The 16,088-nt window shown below is 38.9% G+C and overlaps 1 protein-coding gene across 3 annotated transcripts in view; it reads left to right on the top strand.

Moving 5' to 3' along the window:
- Positions 1–16,088, top strand: part of trit1 (tRNA isopentenyltransferase 1) — a 61,305-nt gene that overhangs the window by 30,337 nt on the left and 14,880 nt on the right. For all 3 annotated transcript variants that reach the window (XM_084130229.1, XM_084130228.1, XM_084130227.1), the window contains 4 exons: positions 869–981; positions 4,919–4,996; positions 15,534–15,643; positions 15,905–16,022. In XM_084130229.1, coding sequence (XP_083986355.1) covers positions 869–981; positions 4,919–4,996; positions 15,534–15,643; positions 15,905–16,022 — 419 coding nt within the window. The remainder of the gene's footprint in view (positions 1–868; positions 982–4,918; positions 4,997–15,533; positions 15,644–15,904; positions 16,023–16,088) is intronic.

The raw sequence follows: 16,088 nt of genomic DNA, 5'->3' as shown, positions 1-16,088 counted from the left end.
GACAGCATAAAGTGCATCCTGTTGTTTTCTTTATTTTACAAAAACGTTTTGTTGTTATTGTGAGTTCACACAAATCAAAGTAGAGCCTTTACAGTTTCCAATGATGTATTACTCTTATTTAACCCGCAAACTAAAAAACATCCCATGGCAACAATGTAAAAGTAGCTCAATTCCACGTGAAGAAAACCACAGACTTGGCAACACTGATACGCCACTTGTGAATTTTCTTTTTGTGCGACTAATCAACTAATAAAATTTTGGTGGACTAAAGGCTGATTTATACTTCTGCGTCGGACCTACGCCGGAGCCTCTACGCTGTAGGCAATGCGTTGGTTTTCATTTATACTTCTGCGTCGTTGTCCGCGTTGACGCGCGCAGAGGGAGCATGTGAAACCCGAGGGAGCGGTCCTAGCAGACCAATCACAGTGCTTGCGTCCGCGTAGAGTTGACGCGTTGTTACATTTTTGGAGAGGTGCACGTCAGGGTACGCGCGCTACACACAGCCTACGACGTAGCTACGGCGTGAGTTCGACGCAGAAGTATAAATTGGGCTTAAGCCTCTTCTTGTTGACTAACGTTTATTCGACTATTAGGGGGCTGCCTTAATAAAACAGAACATAACATTTGACTTGACACAATAATAGTTGTCAAACCGGCAATTTTGGCTTCAACCAGTAAATATCTCTGGCAACCGCATAGCAACACCCTGACAACAACCCAGAACATTCCAGCATTGTGGTGCTATTTTTCAAGGGTAAAGATGAGTGATATTTACTTCTGTAAAAATCTTGTACTGTTCTTCAGTTTTTGTGCGTGTATAATAATTTGCTATACATAAGTAATTTGTTTTTCTCTTCTGTGTTTACAGTCAGGACTATCAGCATGGCATATTCCAGTCTATTGGCTTTAAAGAGTTTCACGAGTACCTGACAGCAAGTGAGAACCTCAGTCAAGAAGAACGTGATAAACTGAAAATGAAAGGTAAGCATTCATTCAGCCTGTAATTTTGTTTGAGCTCTAATGTCTTCATTCTTTTGTTGTAAAATAAACATCTGTCAGTTCAGGCCTTGGGAATGAACATTGTTGATGTTCTTGAAATTTTTCTGCGGGAGAACAGTTATGAAACCTTTCCTGACTTCACACAAAAGAGAGCGCAAACAATCTCAGACATTCATTCTTAAAGCATTCTCATGCTTTTCCAAGCAGTTTTTTTTTTTTAAACAGTCAAACAAACCAGTCCTTGAACAAACTCGGCACATTTGAAGCAAAAACACATTGTCCAACACTGATTAAAATACATTTTCATTGTAATACAAATTTATCACTACCACCTTCAGACAAGTATATTGTACATGTTTATGATTAATTGCTTGTGATTAATTACTTTTTGTCACGGTAATGATTAATTAGGTGTCTGACACGTGTACACAAACCAACTATTAAAAAGTGCAGACAGGAAGTCTACTTCATGCATTACAAATTGTGTCGCTGTGGACGGGACAACAGCATATTGACTTTGAAAGACACTTTATGTAATGTCTATTCAATTATTTATTCATTTGTCACAAAGTCTTTGTTATATATTCATTTGTGAACATTTCTCATCAAATACGGAGATGTGATTCATTTGATTAACCATCAATCTAATTCAGTTAAAACTGGTAATCGATTGACAGCCCTGTTATAAAGCATAAACCGGTATTTGTCTTCTAAATTTTCAGCAGTTTTGAGAATTGCTCTGGTGTTTGTGTCTGATCAGATCTCTGAAACATTTAGCGTTTAAGAGTGAACGCTCAGTCTGTCATCAGCTGCTGAGGAGCTGTAGAGAGGAAGATGTCAAGCTTTTGGTCATAATTTCTGCTCTCTCTCTCTCTCCCTCCCTGACAGTCAGTTGGATTGGTGTCAAAATCAATTACTGGCGTGCTAAGCATGAAAGTTGCAGCACTCATAACGCCGCTCATGTCTGCTGAGAGTTCATGAGTGTTTCGCTTATATAGTGCTCAGCAATAGTGAATTTTCAGTTGGCCATGAAGATGATAATACTGCTCTCTGATTGATTTGTGTTGCTCTCATGTTGATATGATGGATTGTGAATTGCATTCTAGTTTTGTGGGGATACCACTAGCCTGGTAATACCAAACTCTGCTACTTCGCTTTGCTTCGTAGACAGAGTCTGGCATGGCATAATTGAAAAGCGTTTTCTTTCTCGCGGGGGGGGGGCTTGTCTGAAGTTTAAAATCATTGGTTTACCCGTAAGCCAATCACATAACGTTTGGTTATGGCGTGTGTTATGCGCATGCTCAGCCGCATCTAACTTCCACTGTAAACACATGTATGATGCGAAAACAAAACCATCGAGCGAAATACCAGAGTGAACATGGCTGTGAACGACTTTTGCAGATTTTGTGAAGTAAATCTACGCATCCACGGTACAATCAGCGTCTACGTCACGGCTCTCAGCCCGCCCTCTGTTCGTTGATTGGACGGCTGTTTTCAGGCCGGAGGAAAACGGAAAGCTCTGACGCTGTCTCAGACTGAGTACAGAAGCGAAATGAAATTGAGCGGAAGTACGAAGTCTGACGTAGTCAGGCTAGGATACCACTGCCAGTGAGGTGAATACACAAATGTTAGTATGTACACTGAATCAACATAGAAAATGAAATTGTAATAGCAAGAGCAATCAGCAAACAGACAGGGTCCAAGCTTCTACTGTTTCAACTGAGATTTATCAACACTATGCATTTATAGCACAAATTTAAGCTAAGCTTTTAAAAAAGTTACGTTGTACACTATTCTCCGGGTTCACTGTCCCGGATACCAATATTTTAACGATTCAGATTCAAGATGAATCACTGTCTGGCTAACTGAGATTTCCATATGGTGATAAAGGTTAAAATCATGATTTTTTTATTTTTCTTCCGGTAGTACCACAGCTCTGATAGATTGTTTGGACTCGTAAATGGTGACACATGATGTCAGGCTTAACAACTGGATTATTAAAGAGAAAAAAGCTGCAGTTTAATTTAAATATACACTATTGTTCAATATTTTTATTCACCAAGAGGCATTAAATTGATCAGAAGTCACAGGCATTTATAAATTTACGAAATATTTGTAATTCAAATAAATGCTGTTGTCTTTCTAGTCATCAGAGAATCCTGAAAAAATTGCGTTTTCCACAAAAATATTACAAATGTTTTCAACATTGATAATAAGAAATGTTTCTTGAGCATCAAAATAAGAATATTAGAATGATTTCTGAAGGATCATGTTGCAGTAAAGCCTGGAGAAATGGCTGCTCAAAATGCAGCCTTGCCATTTACATGAGTAAAAATAAAATAAAAAAATGGTTAACTTATTTTGAATTTTAGTAATATTTCACAAAATTACTTTTTTTTTATTGTATCTTTGATCAAATACATTCAGCCTTAAGGAGCATAAATGTATTCTTTCAAAAAGATAAAAAATCTTAAGTACCCTAAACTGTTGAACGTTAGTGTATGTATGGTCATGTTCTGTGTGCTTCAAACTGAAAGCAAAGAGCAACTGCACATACTTCAAGCACACAAGGGGCTCATGATGCAATATTTTCTGAGGTTTTGGTGCCATGGGTTACTGTAAAATTTAACATAACATGATGACACCAGAGTTTTGTAGACCGATGTTATTTAATTTGGAATGAGGAGCACAATAAAAAATTGCACACAGAAATTGCATACAGTGATGGTACAGTGGTGGTGTGCATTGTAACCAGTTGATGGAAAAAGCGTAAAAAGCATTCTGAAAATCTGAATAATTTGTGATAAATTATTCACAGTATTTTGAAGTGGCCACAATAACAATATTGTGCATGTTCATTATTGTGATATATCGCATTACTATCAGTATATCAGGTCAGTATATCGCATATGTACTACTGTACTGCATTACTTACACGTTTTTATAGATATATCTTTCCGTTTTCCATTGACTAGACAAAATTGTATATATGTATATATATATGCATGAACAACTTATCTACTTTTTTTTTTTTGTGGTTTTATGACTTTTTTATATTTATCTAAGCAGCAGGAGTGCAAGGTTTTTAAAGGGATAGTTCACTGAAAAATGTAAATTGTCATCTATTCACACTCATGTCGTTCCAGATTTTTTTTTTTTTTACAAATCACTAAGTACAAAAAGGATTGTAAAATATGAAGCTTACCTGTGTTTGCTTGATGTCCGAAAAACAAACCTATATGCTTCTGGTGTGTCAAGCAAGCACATTTGAGCTTCCTTTATCATTTTTGATGTGCTCCATGGATGTGCATTGATCAATGTTTATATGTAAATAAAATCCTAAAGTTCATCTGTTCATCATTGAAAGTGATTGTGTGTCTTCAGAAAGACAACTTTTTGTGCTTTTTGATGCATGAGACTTTTGTTTGCATGGACCTTCAACAAAAAGGGTAAGCGAATATTAAAAATGTTTTCATTTTTGTTCCAAAGATGTAAGAAAGTCTTGATCGTTTGGAATGACATGAGGATGAGTAAATGATCACAGAATAAAAAATTTTGGGTGACCCATCCCTTTAAATATAACATTTTAAAATTCTAATATTTGTCGAAAGAATAAATAAATTTGACTAAATTGTGTAGCCTTAGTACACAGACAGCCCGATATGCTGTGGCACCAGTGGTAAGAGGATATACTGAAGAGGAAGTGAATTGAGAGGGGGTGGGGTGGCTGAGATTTTTAATGGAACTGCCTCTTCCTCTTCTCCTTGTCCTTTATGCTTTGCTATTAAGCACTTTAAATTGAGTTGGTAAACCTATTGCGCATTACTTTTTATTTTTTACGTGTTGTCTCCCACAAACATCTAACACAGTACTTGGTTTGGCCGTCATATATTGATCTTGTAATTTCTTTCTCTCACAGGGGTCGAGTCTCTCAAGCAGGCGACTCGCCGCTATGCCCGAAAACAGAACAAATGGGTCCGCAACCGATTCCTCAAGAGTAAGTCTCGCTGAATACACACTCTTTCCTTGGTGTTGTGCATGGTTCAAATTCAGAAGGCAGCTTATTTGATGCCCATAAGACACCAAACCACAGATTGTTCTAGCCATATTTTCCCTGTAATAAATTTATGGACGACAATGCATGAAAGTTCCACCACCCTTTAACGTGAGTTTGTCGCCCTCCCCTTTCCATCCTGTCTCTTGTTTGAGGGTTTAATTGTCTGTGAGGTACAGTCTCTGCTGCTAGATGCTCCGCAACACTGCAGCTGTGTAAGTTCAGAGTGCATTGCAGCCACTGACTTCAATTTGGATCACAAGGGAAGTGCATCCACCATTAGTGTTCAGTTCACTCCTCTCAATTCTGAATTCATTGCTGGACGTTAAATATTGGCTTCACTCGTGGCTTGTCTGTTGTATATTGGCTGTTGTATATTGGTCGCCTCCAGAGGTTACTGTAGCTGTGTGTCTCTTTTTCGTTTTCTTTCAGTACGGTCTAATGGTCAGGTAATCACAGCTGGTTTTAACGAGATGGACTTCACACAGACCATTAAACACACAAACAGTCATGGAGAAATACTGTGTGTGTGTTTGAAGGCTACCCCTCCCTCACAGACAGCCTCAAAATTCCAAGGCTCAGGGTTCAGTATTTACTGGCCTTGGGTTGATAAAAGATCAAATGCTCGTAAAGTTTGGGTGTTTCAAGACACGGTCAGTCTGAACAGTTTGTACTTTTACTTACTAACAGACAACAGCCGAATCAGCAAGCACTTCAGTGGTTAAACAGCTGTGTGTGTATGTTTGTGCTGGTGACATCAGGGTGTGAAGTTTATGAAGAGAGAGGAGGTAAAGGACACTTCATAACAATGGAGGGTGTAGAAGTGAAATAATGTTAGTTTGTTGCATAATAAAAGTTATAAAGTTAAAAGGAATGTGTGCATGTGCGTGGCACAGGGGACGTTCACACAGGACGTGTATCTTGCGTACAGAACAGCTACAAGGAGTGGGACAAAAACAGAACACAGAGGGTCTCAAGAAGTGTTTTTTAAAGTTGAACTAATTTTAACTTGATGCTTATGAAGTAATATGCGATGCAGCGGTCTATCTAATGCATAGGCCTAGACCCAAAATGTAAAAAAAGCCCCCCAAAAAAACAGCACTGATAAAGTGCAATCATATACTGTGTGTACAAGCTTTAAAGGAATAATTCATCCATAAATAATCCTTAATGAAATAATTTTGTCACCCATTTAAACTCAAGAACTTTTACAGTCCAATTTGTGAACAAATCGTTCATACCATTTGGAATAATTGGTTCACAAATCAGACGTTGCTACTTCTCTAACGTACTTTCGTGAACACCGCAAGCTAGCTTGGATGTCAAGAACTTTCAGTGAAATACGATTTACATTTTGGTCTGTTTTTCATGCAAAGCTCTATCAAATGTCTTCAAAATAAGGCCATCCTTAAAAATATTTTGGTTTGCAGTAACAGCAAAAAAAAAGAAAAAAAGGGTCGGTAGGTAGGTATATATTTTTTTTATATATAAAAAAAATTATATAAAAAAGTATAATTTTTTGTATAAAAAAACAAAATCGGGGTCGGGGTGGGGGGGGGGAGAGAGAGAGAACATTTTTCACCGATGTCTAGGGGCTGTTTACACCAGGCCACTTCATGCGTTTTCTCAGATCGGATTGCAATCTGATTTATCAAAACGATTCCATTTACACCTGGTTACATAGGCTAAATGTGTGTGTTTTTTGCGGATATAAATTGCAGATTTAGGAGTGCACGTCACCGAAAGCAACAGTTTCCCGCAATAAGAGAAAGCGGAAACAGCCCTGGTAAGATCATTTTGTTTCTTTACATTTAATGAAGATGATTGTGTGTTAAGCGTCTGCGACTTACTTTCACTTTGATTTGCGATAGCACGTTGATGCTCAGCTTCATCTGCGGCGATGCGTGTTGCAGTAGCGTCGTCATATCTGACAATAACATGACATATAGCCTATAACACGCTCTCACATGTTTATTTTTTAATAAACCATATTCAACAACATATAAAAATGAAATAATCTTTAGAGTAAAGCCGCAGCCGTCATTACCAAGCGCGAACCATTGACAGTGAATGAAACGAAGCGAACTTAGCCTGCAGGCCGTATGTGATGCGTAAACCAATGGTGTAAACATAATCATAGATGACGCGCCACGGGTTTTTATTTAAAAGAAAGAACGTAGCTTATGTTTGTATGTAGGTCTAGGCAATTTATATTCACAATACTTAATAACTATTATTTTATTGCATTTGTATTAGTTGTTTGAAGAGTTAAAAAAAATCGGTCGGTCTTAACGCAAGTTTACAACCGGCAAGTCGGTCGGACTAAAAGGGAAAAAAAATTAATAATTGGGTCGGTGCTAAATTGACAGGGTCGGTCGGGTTACGGCAAACAAGAATATTTTTAAGGATGGCCTAATGTAAATATTTTTTCATTTTGTTGAAAAGAGTGGCCAGGATATTCTTTAAAACATTTTTTGGAAAGAAAAATTATTTCCATGGAAGTCATATGGGTTTGGAATGACATGAGATGACAATGTTCATTGGAACATGCTTTTTTTCAAGTTTACATATGTGTTTTTGTCCACTTGTCACATGCATCATCTTCATATCTTCCACTCCTCTTTCCTGTTCTACTTCCTGTAAGCACCTCAACACTGACCAAACTAATGTCTTGGATTTACCTTTGATTTCCACTTTACCTTGGAAGTCCTTGGCCTTCACCGCCTCTACCATTCTTCCCAACATTATTTGGGCATTCCCTTTGGATTCTGACCCCTGTTTCTGAAGATCCTGGCCTGGATTATCCCTTGCTCCCCATCCCTGTGGAGACTACCAGCAATCCTGTTAGCCATAATGAGATTAGGCAGAGACAGTGGCTAGCCCTTATTAAGAGTAGTTTTGTGTCCCACCATTTGCGGCTGAACCCTACACACGAGGGCAGCTGGCATTAGGTGAGATGTCTGTGAATGTGGCCTTCCTCTATGGTCTTTTTGTCCTGATTTTAGTTACTGAAGAATCTTCTCCTGAGTTCTGCAAGAAGGAGCCTTTAGGTCATGTTCTTATAAAGTATTTTTCTTCACCAGATGGTTCCTGGTGCTTTGATCAGTGATCAGTCCTGCAGCGTGGCAAGTTTCAGCTCTGTCCATGCGGTATACCAAGCCTTTTGCCATCCTAATTATTTAAGAAAGTAATTAGATAAGTAGCAGGCTAGATTTCTCTCTACATTTTCAACAGCTCTGTTAGCCAGTATTGTAGTACTCAAGTCCAAGTCCAAGACCATATTTTCTTTGACTAGTAGAGACCAGCTCATTGGAGTCCTAATGCTCATTAGTTCGAATGCTCCTGAAATTATGGTCTTAGACTAGGACTTGAGTACTACACTAATGGTTTCTAAGAAGCATTTAAACTCTTGGGTCACCTCTTGTTGCCTTACTTCAGGTTCACCAGGCCAGTGGGTCTCAAGTCATCACAACTAAACCCCTTGCATCCATCCCCACCTCTCTCCCACCCTTTGCTGGACTCTGACCTGATTTTGGTCTGGTTAAGCTCCCGTGGCTGCCTGTCAGTAGCCTAACTGATCCCTCCCTCCACACCCCACGCATCCTAGTGCCTCATGGGGCCCTCAGCTGACCGGTTTAATCCTGCAGGCATTAGAGTACTGATAGGAATTCAGAAGGTGGCAGGAGGTTGGAGTTTATGGTGAGGCCTCTTGAGGATAAGGACTGTGGGTTCATTGAGGGCAAACTTGGGTTCATTGTCCTCCTGGCCTCTATGGGGCGATCAACATCTCCTCTTTCCTTTTTCAATGGGTTTGTTTGTAAATTGAAACAAACTCTGAGCTGATATGAATAAGCCAGTTCGGTATATTGGTCTTGTTGCCCCAAGCTGACAGCTATGAAGGGAGCATCACCTTCAGAGCAGTCAAAAATTGTCTGGAAGAAAAGTTCTTGTGATGTGTCTCCCTTATTAAAATCAATTAATTTGCAGCCAATAGCCAGCTCTAATAGTCAATCTGCTACCTTGTTGAGCTGTGCTGGTTTGAACCCTACTGTTGACAGCTGAATTCGGGATTAGGGTGAACCTGAGCTCCGTTTCCGCTTCCCTAGGGAGAATAACTTGGGGGGTAACCGTGACAACAGTTCAGTCGACAGCTCAGGGAGGCAATGTGAGCACTAAGTAACAGTCTCTTGCCTTTTGTCAACGATAGGGGAAACCTGAGTGGGATGCGCGACAGGTGCGACATAGAAAAGTGTCCCCTTACACACACACACCTCGGGACACGCCCCACACTCCCTAAATGCATTCCCGCAAGAATACGGATGCCATCCGTTTGCATATGGACCTTTGTCCATGTGTGTTTATACATGAACATGTGTTGATGAGCTTGTGAAAGGCATACGGTGGAAGATTTAGCTGAAGATGGCCACGTAATGTACAAGCAAATGTAAACTAAATTAAGGTATAAAAGGAGTTAAAAACAGCTGTTGAGGTGTTGACCTGGTGTTCACAACTGTCCAACATTACAGCTGGTGTCCTGTGCTGACATCCATATCCACTCCTTCATCTTTTCTTGACCTAGGCTCTCTTATCACACAAACAGCAGCAGGTATGACTGCTCAGTGTTTTTCCTGATGCCCATGTCTTTGGAGACTCTGGAAAAGATCTGCCAGTTGGTCAGCGAGTGGTCTTTTCACATCTCAAAAGGCAGCAGCCGCACGGCTGTCTGCCGTGGGTGTGCTGCAGAGGTACCGCCTCATTTAGGCAGACATTTGAGATCTCAGTGGTTAGAAACCCTTGTTCGCTCGTCTTTTCCACCATTCAGGTCTGGCAAGATTACTTGACTTAGATTTCACTGAGATTTGAATTTTGGGTGGGGGAAAGCCCTCCGTTCAGCATCTGTTTACCCCCAGATGGCCATCGTTGACCCGTTCCCTCTAATTTCTATACCCCAGAGAGAGGTACAAAAAAAGCCCTCCACTCCCCACATGGCTCAGGTAGGCCAGGTGTCTCTGTGCAGGCCCACCTGCTGCCGCTCTTTTCTGATAAGCACAAAAGCGGACATAAAGAGTGCAGAACTGTCTTTGATTAGGAGCGACGGCAAGCAAGATGCAACAAGGTTTAGTTTGAGGTAAAGAGATGCTTTACATCAGCTAAGTGGGACGCTGGGTCTCTTGTGTGCAGTAACACCTGTGCAATTGGTGCCAATGCAAAACAATGCAAAAGCTGTATGCATCTCATTTAATGCATAGCTTTCTAAGACATTATTAACAATGAATTCTTTCAGGTTTGCTGAGAAATCTTTGCTGAGTGTGATAAATTAATGGATTTTATATTTTGATTTAAATTTCAAAATTAATATTTAGTTGCAAAGCAGCAGTGTCTATTTAATAGTGCATATACTAATTTTAAACAATTTTCAATAAATTTATCAAATTTGACAGCAGGTGTTTGATATTGAATTATATTTATGTAAATCATCATTGTAATACATTTAATTACATATAATGCTCACTAGGCGATCATAAAAATGCTTTTAATGATTAAATTAAATGACAGTTAGTTTATAAGTTTATATTTATTCATAACCTGGATTTGTCTTGGTAGCATTGAAACTTAATTTTACTTTTTGATGAGAAGGTTTTGTTAGAAACAAAAAAAAATGATCAGTTGAAATTGAATGAATGTACTATTTATGTATTAATTTCAATAATTAAATATTATTATTATTATTATTATTATTATTATTTTGTTTTTGTTTTTGTAATGAAACATTTTACTATTTGATAACCATTCAAGTTTTTAAATGCCTATTAGTATGTTTAATATTCTGGGTGCTGTTGTTGTTTTTCTGGATTATGTAATACTTATTGGTGTCATCTAGATAAGGAACTAGACTGCATTTGGAGGCATTCCAGTGGTTGGCCAAGGGTTAAATTAAGAACAGTCTGTTCCTTTTTGCCAGTCGTGGAGTAACTGTTTGACAAAGAATTTGATTTTCAGTGATTAAACATTTAACTACGGTTACAAACAATGTTCACTGGTAATGTACTTTGCATTTTATGCAAATTAATTTTTTTGCATAGTCTTTTTTTCACTAATAGCTTTTTTCTTGTTTTAAAGAAGTGTTTAAGGATATTCTCTTTGTGACAGTTCTGGACTTGCATAACATTTGCTTCAGGCAAACAGGTGTGAGGGTTGGTGATATTGTCAGCAGTGTCCTTGTGAAGTGTTGGCTCCTCTAAATTCTGTTAGTTTTAAAAAAGAGGGCTTCACACATCGAAAGTTATACTAGCAATTATAGGTGGCAGTTTTTAAATACATTTTTTTTTTTTTTTTGTCAGATTTCTTCTTTATCACAAAAAGCTCAAATAGTTTTTGTCAGCACCATTGTGCAATTGTGCAGTTATAAATAATAAACAGGCTCTTGCATATTCAGTTCGTGTTTGTCAGTTTTACTAACATTACCTTAAAGAAAAACAAACATTTGTAAGTATAGGATGCCAAGCCATTTCAAAGTAGTTTGATAGTTCAACTAGACAGTGTTTGAAAATAGAGGCTGTTAAAAATATCATGCCAGAAAGATGCCTCTTTGAAACTGGTTATCACAGCAGGAAAATCTTGACTGCTTATGTCTACATCATGATTTAATTATGCCTCCATGAGCCCAACCACTGCAACTGATCATAGAGACACTTCACTGACTCCAGTTAGCTTTCTTGGGGCCTGTTTTCACCTGGTATTAAGATGCGTTTTGGTCGTTCGAATCACAAGTAGATGGAGAAACATTCCCGTTTACACCTGGTGTCTTTTATTCATTTTCAACCACTTCTGTCCTGTTTTCTTTGAGGGCAGGGTCTATGGGTGGGTAAATCTATGGGGCTTTTTCAGATCTTTCAATCTAATGGACGAAATAAGCTTGCACAATTTACATATGAACACGACCAGAGATGACGGAAAAACACACAGAAAGCAGCAGCTTTCCTTTCTACTCTGATAGCAGCAAAAACACGCCGAAAGCTGTGAGTGCGTGTTAGAAATTAGAAATGGTGAGAGAACATTGTGCTTGGTACATTTTTCTTCTTCAAATTAAACTGGGTCTTCAGCCTACAAAGTTTAAATCTCATCTGGCTAGCACGCTTCACATAGTTTACATATTAGGTCTGTAGGTGTTTTTTTGTGGTTGTTCGAATGCATTAGATCACATGAATGTTTGCGCTACAAAAGCAATCCGGTCAAATGCGTTTTTGATTACTTCTGGAAGTGGTCGAAAGTGGACAAGCTCAAAACGCTAAAGCCCCCGTTTACACGTGTATTTAACGCTGTCCACTTGTGAATGGATTGACAAAAATGCATATTAATACCTTAAAACCAATAACAGGGCCTTGGATCAAATCAAATTGCATTGAGTCAAGTTATTTTCTCAAATTAAAAGACTAGAGGTGCACCACTGTTTACTTTTTTTCTGGAGTAATGCAGCAGTAATTACTTTTTGGTTTTAATTATGTATTTGTAGTTGTTGAAATAAACATTAGGATTAACCAATGCTGTAGAAATATCTTTGAGTATAAAGAATACTATTACTAATATACGTCTGCCTTTACATGCACATGAACTTTAATGACATCCCATTCTTAATCCATAGGGTTTAATATGGAGTTGGCCCACCCTTTGCAGCTATAACAGCTTCAACTCTTCTGGGAAGGCTTTACACAAGGTTTAGGAGTGTGTTTATGGGAATTTTTTACCATTCTCAGAAGCGCATTTGTGAGGTCAGGCACTGATGTTGGATGTGCAGTCTCTGCTCTAACTCATCCCAAAGGTGTTCTGTCGGGTTGAGGCCAGCACTGTGCAGGCCAGTCAAGTCCCTCCACACCAAACTCGCTCATCCATGTCTTTATGGACCTTGCTTTGTGCACTGGTGCGCAGTCATGTTGGAAAAGGAAGGGGCCATCCCCAAACTGTTCCTACAAAGTTGGGGGCATGAAATTGTCCAAAATGTCTTGGTATGCTGAAGCATTAAGAGTTCATTTCACTGCAACTAAAGGACCACGCCCAACCCCACACCATAATCCACCCTCTACCAAACTTTACACTTGGCACAATGCAGTCAGGCAAGTACCGTTCTCCTGTCAACCACCAAACCCAGACTCGTCCATCGGATTGCCAGACAGAGAAGTGTGATTTGTCACTCCAGAGAACACGTCTCCAGTGGCGGCGTGCTTTACTCCACTGCATCTGACGCTTTACGTTGCACTTGGTGATGTAAGGCTTGAATGCAGCTGCTCGGCCATGGAAACCCATTCCATGAAGCTCTCTATGCACTGTTATTGAGCTAATCTGAAGGCCACACGAAGTTTGTAGGTCTGTAGCTATTGACTCTGCAGAAAGTTGGCGACTTCTGCGCACTCTGCACCTCAGCATGCTCTGACAGCTGAGTTGCTGTTGTTCCCAATTGCTTCCACTTGTTATAATAGCACTAATAGTTGACCGTGGAATATTTAGTAGTGAGGAAATTTCACGAATGGACTTATTGCACAGGTGGCAACGTATCACGGTACCACGCTTGAATTCACTGAGCTCCTTAGAGTGACCCATTCTTTCATAAATGTTTTTTAGAAGCAGTCTGCATGCCTAGGTGCTTGATTTTATCCAACTGTGGCCATGGAAGTGATTGGAACACCTGAATTCAATGATTTGTAGGGCAAAAAAACATGGTATTATCATGGTAAAATGGGTATTACCATGGTGCATTGCAGTTTAACTGCAATGCACCATGGTAATACCCATTTTACCATGATTATACCATGTTTTCTTTTACTTGTACCATGGTAGTAAGCTTCTTTCTTTTTTTTTTCTTTTTTTTTAAATGGCGCCGCAACTGTACTGCACATTGAAATGTCATATTATTGATTTTCAGTATTAATCCAAACAGATTGACAGTTTTTTTAATACTGGCTTAAAATGATATGGTCACAGTTGTGTGTGTATATCCTTCAGTTTAGAGCAGCATCAGAGAAAAGAGATGTCGCTAATGGAACTTTTTTTATACTTTCCTATATCATTTCTATTCCTGTTTTAAGCAGTTTAACCTATAATTAGAAAATGCAGATAATGTGTCTATTGTGTTTAATAAGGGAAGTGGGAGGATTTGAGTAAAGCATGACAGCAGGTCATGGCCTCTCATTGTAAGACATAGATGAGTTGTTCATTGCTGGTAGACAGATTTTTAAAATTAGAGTGTCTCTGTGTTCCAGGCGGCCAAGTGTGATTTTTACCACTTGCAATGTATGATCTCAAAGGCATGTGTTTTTTCATCTCAAAGGCATGTGTGAAGTAAAGTAAGTTTCAGAAAGCCTGTTCAGTGTTTTTTTAACAAGTTGTAAACACAAAGTGTTTCTCACTAAGCCAAGCATTAGGTTGGGTTATTTGAACAGGCCACAACTCTATACTGACCTAACTTGTCCCACACCGTTTGCTCTGTAGACATGAATGATGCCTCAGATCATGAGAGAAATGTGCTATAATAATACCTAGGGACCAGAATTACATACCCTGTAGATCCTTTTTTTGTGACCAGAACACCCTAATCTTTCCTGCAGTCTGAGTGTTTGTGTGTTTCCTGCAGTCTGAGTTTCAGTGTATGTGTGTGTGTGTTTTTTTAAAACTTTGCATGTGTTTAACGTATGGGCTTCTCATTATCTGTGCATGTCTGCTGTATTGTGCATGGATCAATAGCGTTGAGGGAGGCAGAGTGAGGTCGTCTCTGCTGACAGTGTCAGAATGCAGTTGGAGATTATCGAGCAGCAGTGATTCAGCAGATTCAGGCTGCTGCAGGCACTCCCCGCTTCACTCCATACTGAGTACTCCATCCGTTCCACACTCTTGTCCTTGACATTTTTAATCGTTAATTGTTTAATTGAAAATTGTTAAATGAAATTGGACTTTTAGTCCATCGACTACAAGTTCTCATTTACTTTTGAGTGCAATGCCCACCTCTCAAAATTCAAACAACTGGATAGAACCAAGCCCCCCCTTGTTTGATCATTCGTTATATTCGGATGCGTCACAATACAGAAGAAAAGATCTTTCACTACTTCTGTTTCACCGTAAAAGGATACATTGACTAAATTCACTTAGACTAAATTAAATTTTAGCAGATATAAAATTTTGTCTTTCTCTTCCAGGAAAATGGACCAAAAATATAGATCAGTATGTTGCACTGAACAGATGTTTTGCCCAATCATATGCTCTCTATAATGAGCCTATACCTAATTAGCAAGTAGCAAATCGTGGTCATTGTTTTTCCCAATGGACTCGAGCTGAAAGTTGAAGAAAGTAATTTAATCATTAGCCTAAGGTGTAACTTTAACCGAGTTCACTGTGTTCACACCATTACATTGCACCATAATTATTCTGCAAGTTTAATCAAAATACATTTCATCAGTGTCATCTTTTGTCAATTTATCTTCAAAATCTTCAGGACCTTCTAGCAATGTGCCTCCTGTTTACGGTCTGGATGTGACAGATGTGACCAATTGGGAGACTACTGTACTTACTCCTGCTTTAGAGATCCTGGACTGCCTCCAAAAGGTTGGACTTGTTTCCTTTCTTGTTTAGTTTACAAATAATGTCTCCTTTTACACACTGATCATGATTTGTCTTGTGAACCTAGCCGTGGAGGTTCTGCATAATCGTTTGTGTTGCTAGTTTCCTGTCAGTGATTTTTGGAGGTGTTTATTTTTTCATCTTTATTTTTTAGTTATCATTAGGTTATTATGTATCATCATTTCTAAAGATTTTTTTAGGCCAATTACTAATCCCCACACATATCTACTTTTGAAACCATTCCAGGGAGAGCAGCCATCCACACAGCCAATCAGAGCTGAGAGTGTGGAGTCTCGCAACAAACGGAGTCATCACATGTGCGATCTGTGCGAAAAGGTGATCATTGGCGACTTGGAATGGACGGGTAAGTTTCTGCAAACTTGAAAACCAGTGCATTCTCAAACATCTTACAACAAGACTATTGATGTTA

The sequence above is a fragment of the Abramis brama genome (genome assembly GCF_963993115.1).
Source record: "Abramis brama genome assembly, chromosome: 12".
Taxonomy (NCBI): Eukaryota; Metazoa; Chordata; class Actinopteri; order Cypriniformes; family Leuciscidae; genus Abramis; species Abramis brama.
This window is presented reverse-complemented; position numbering and strand designations above follow the sequence as displayed.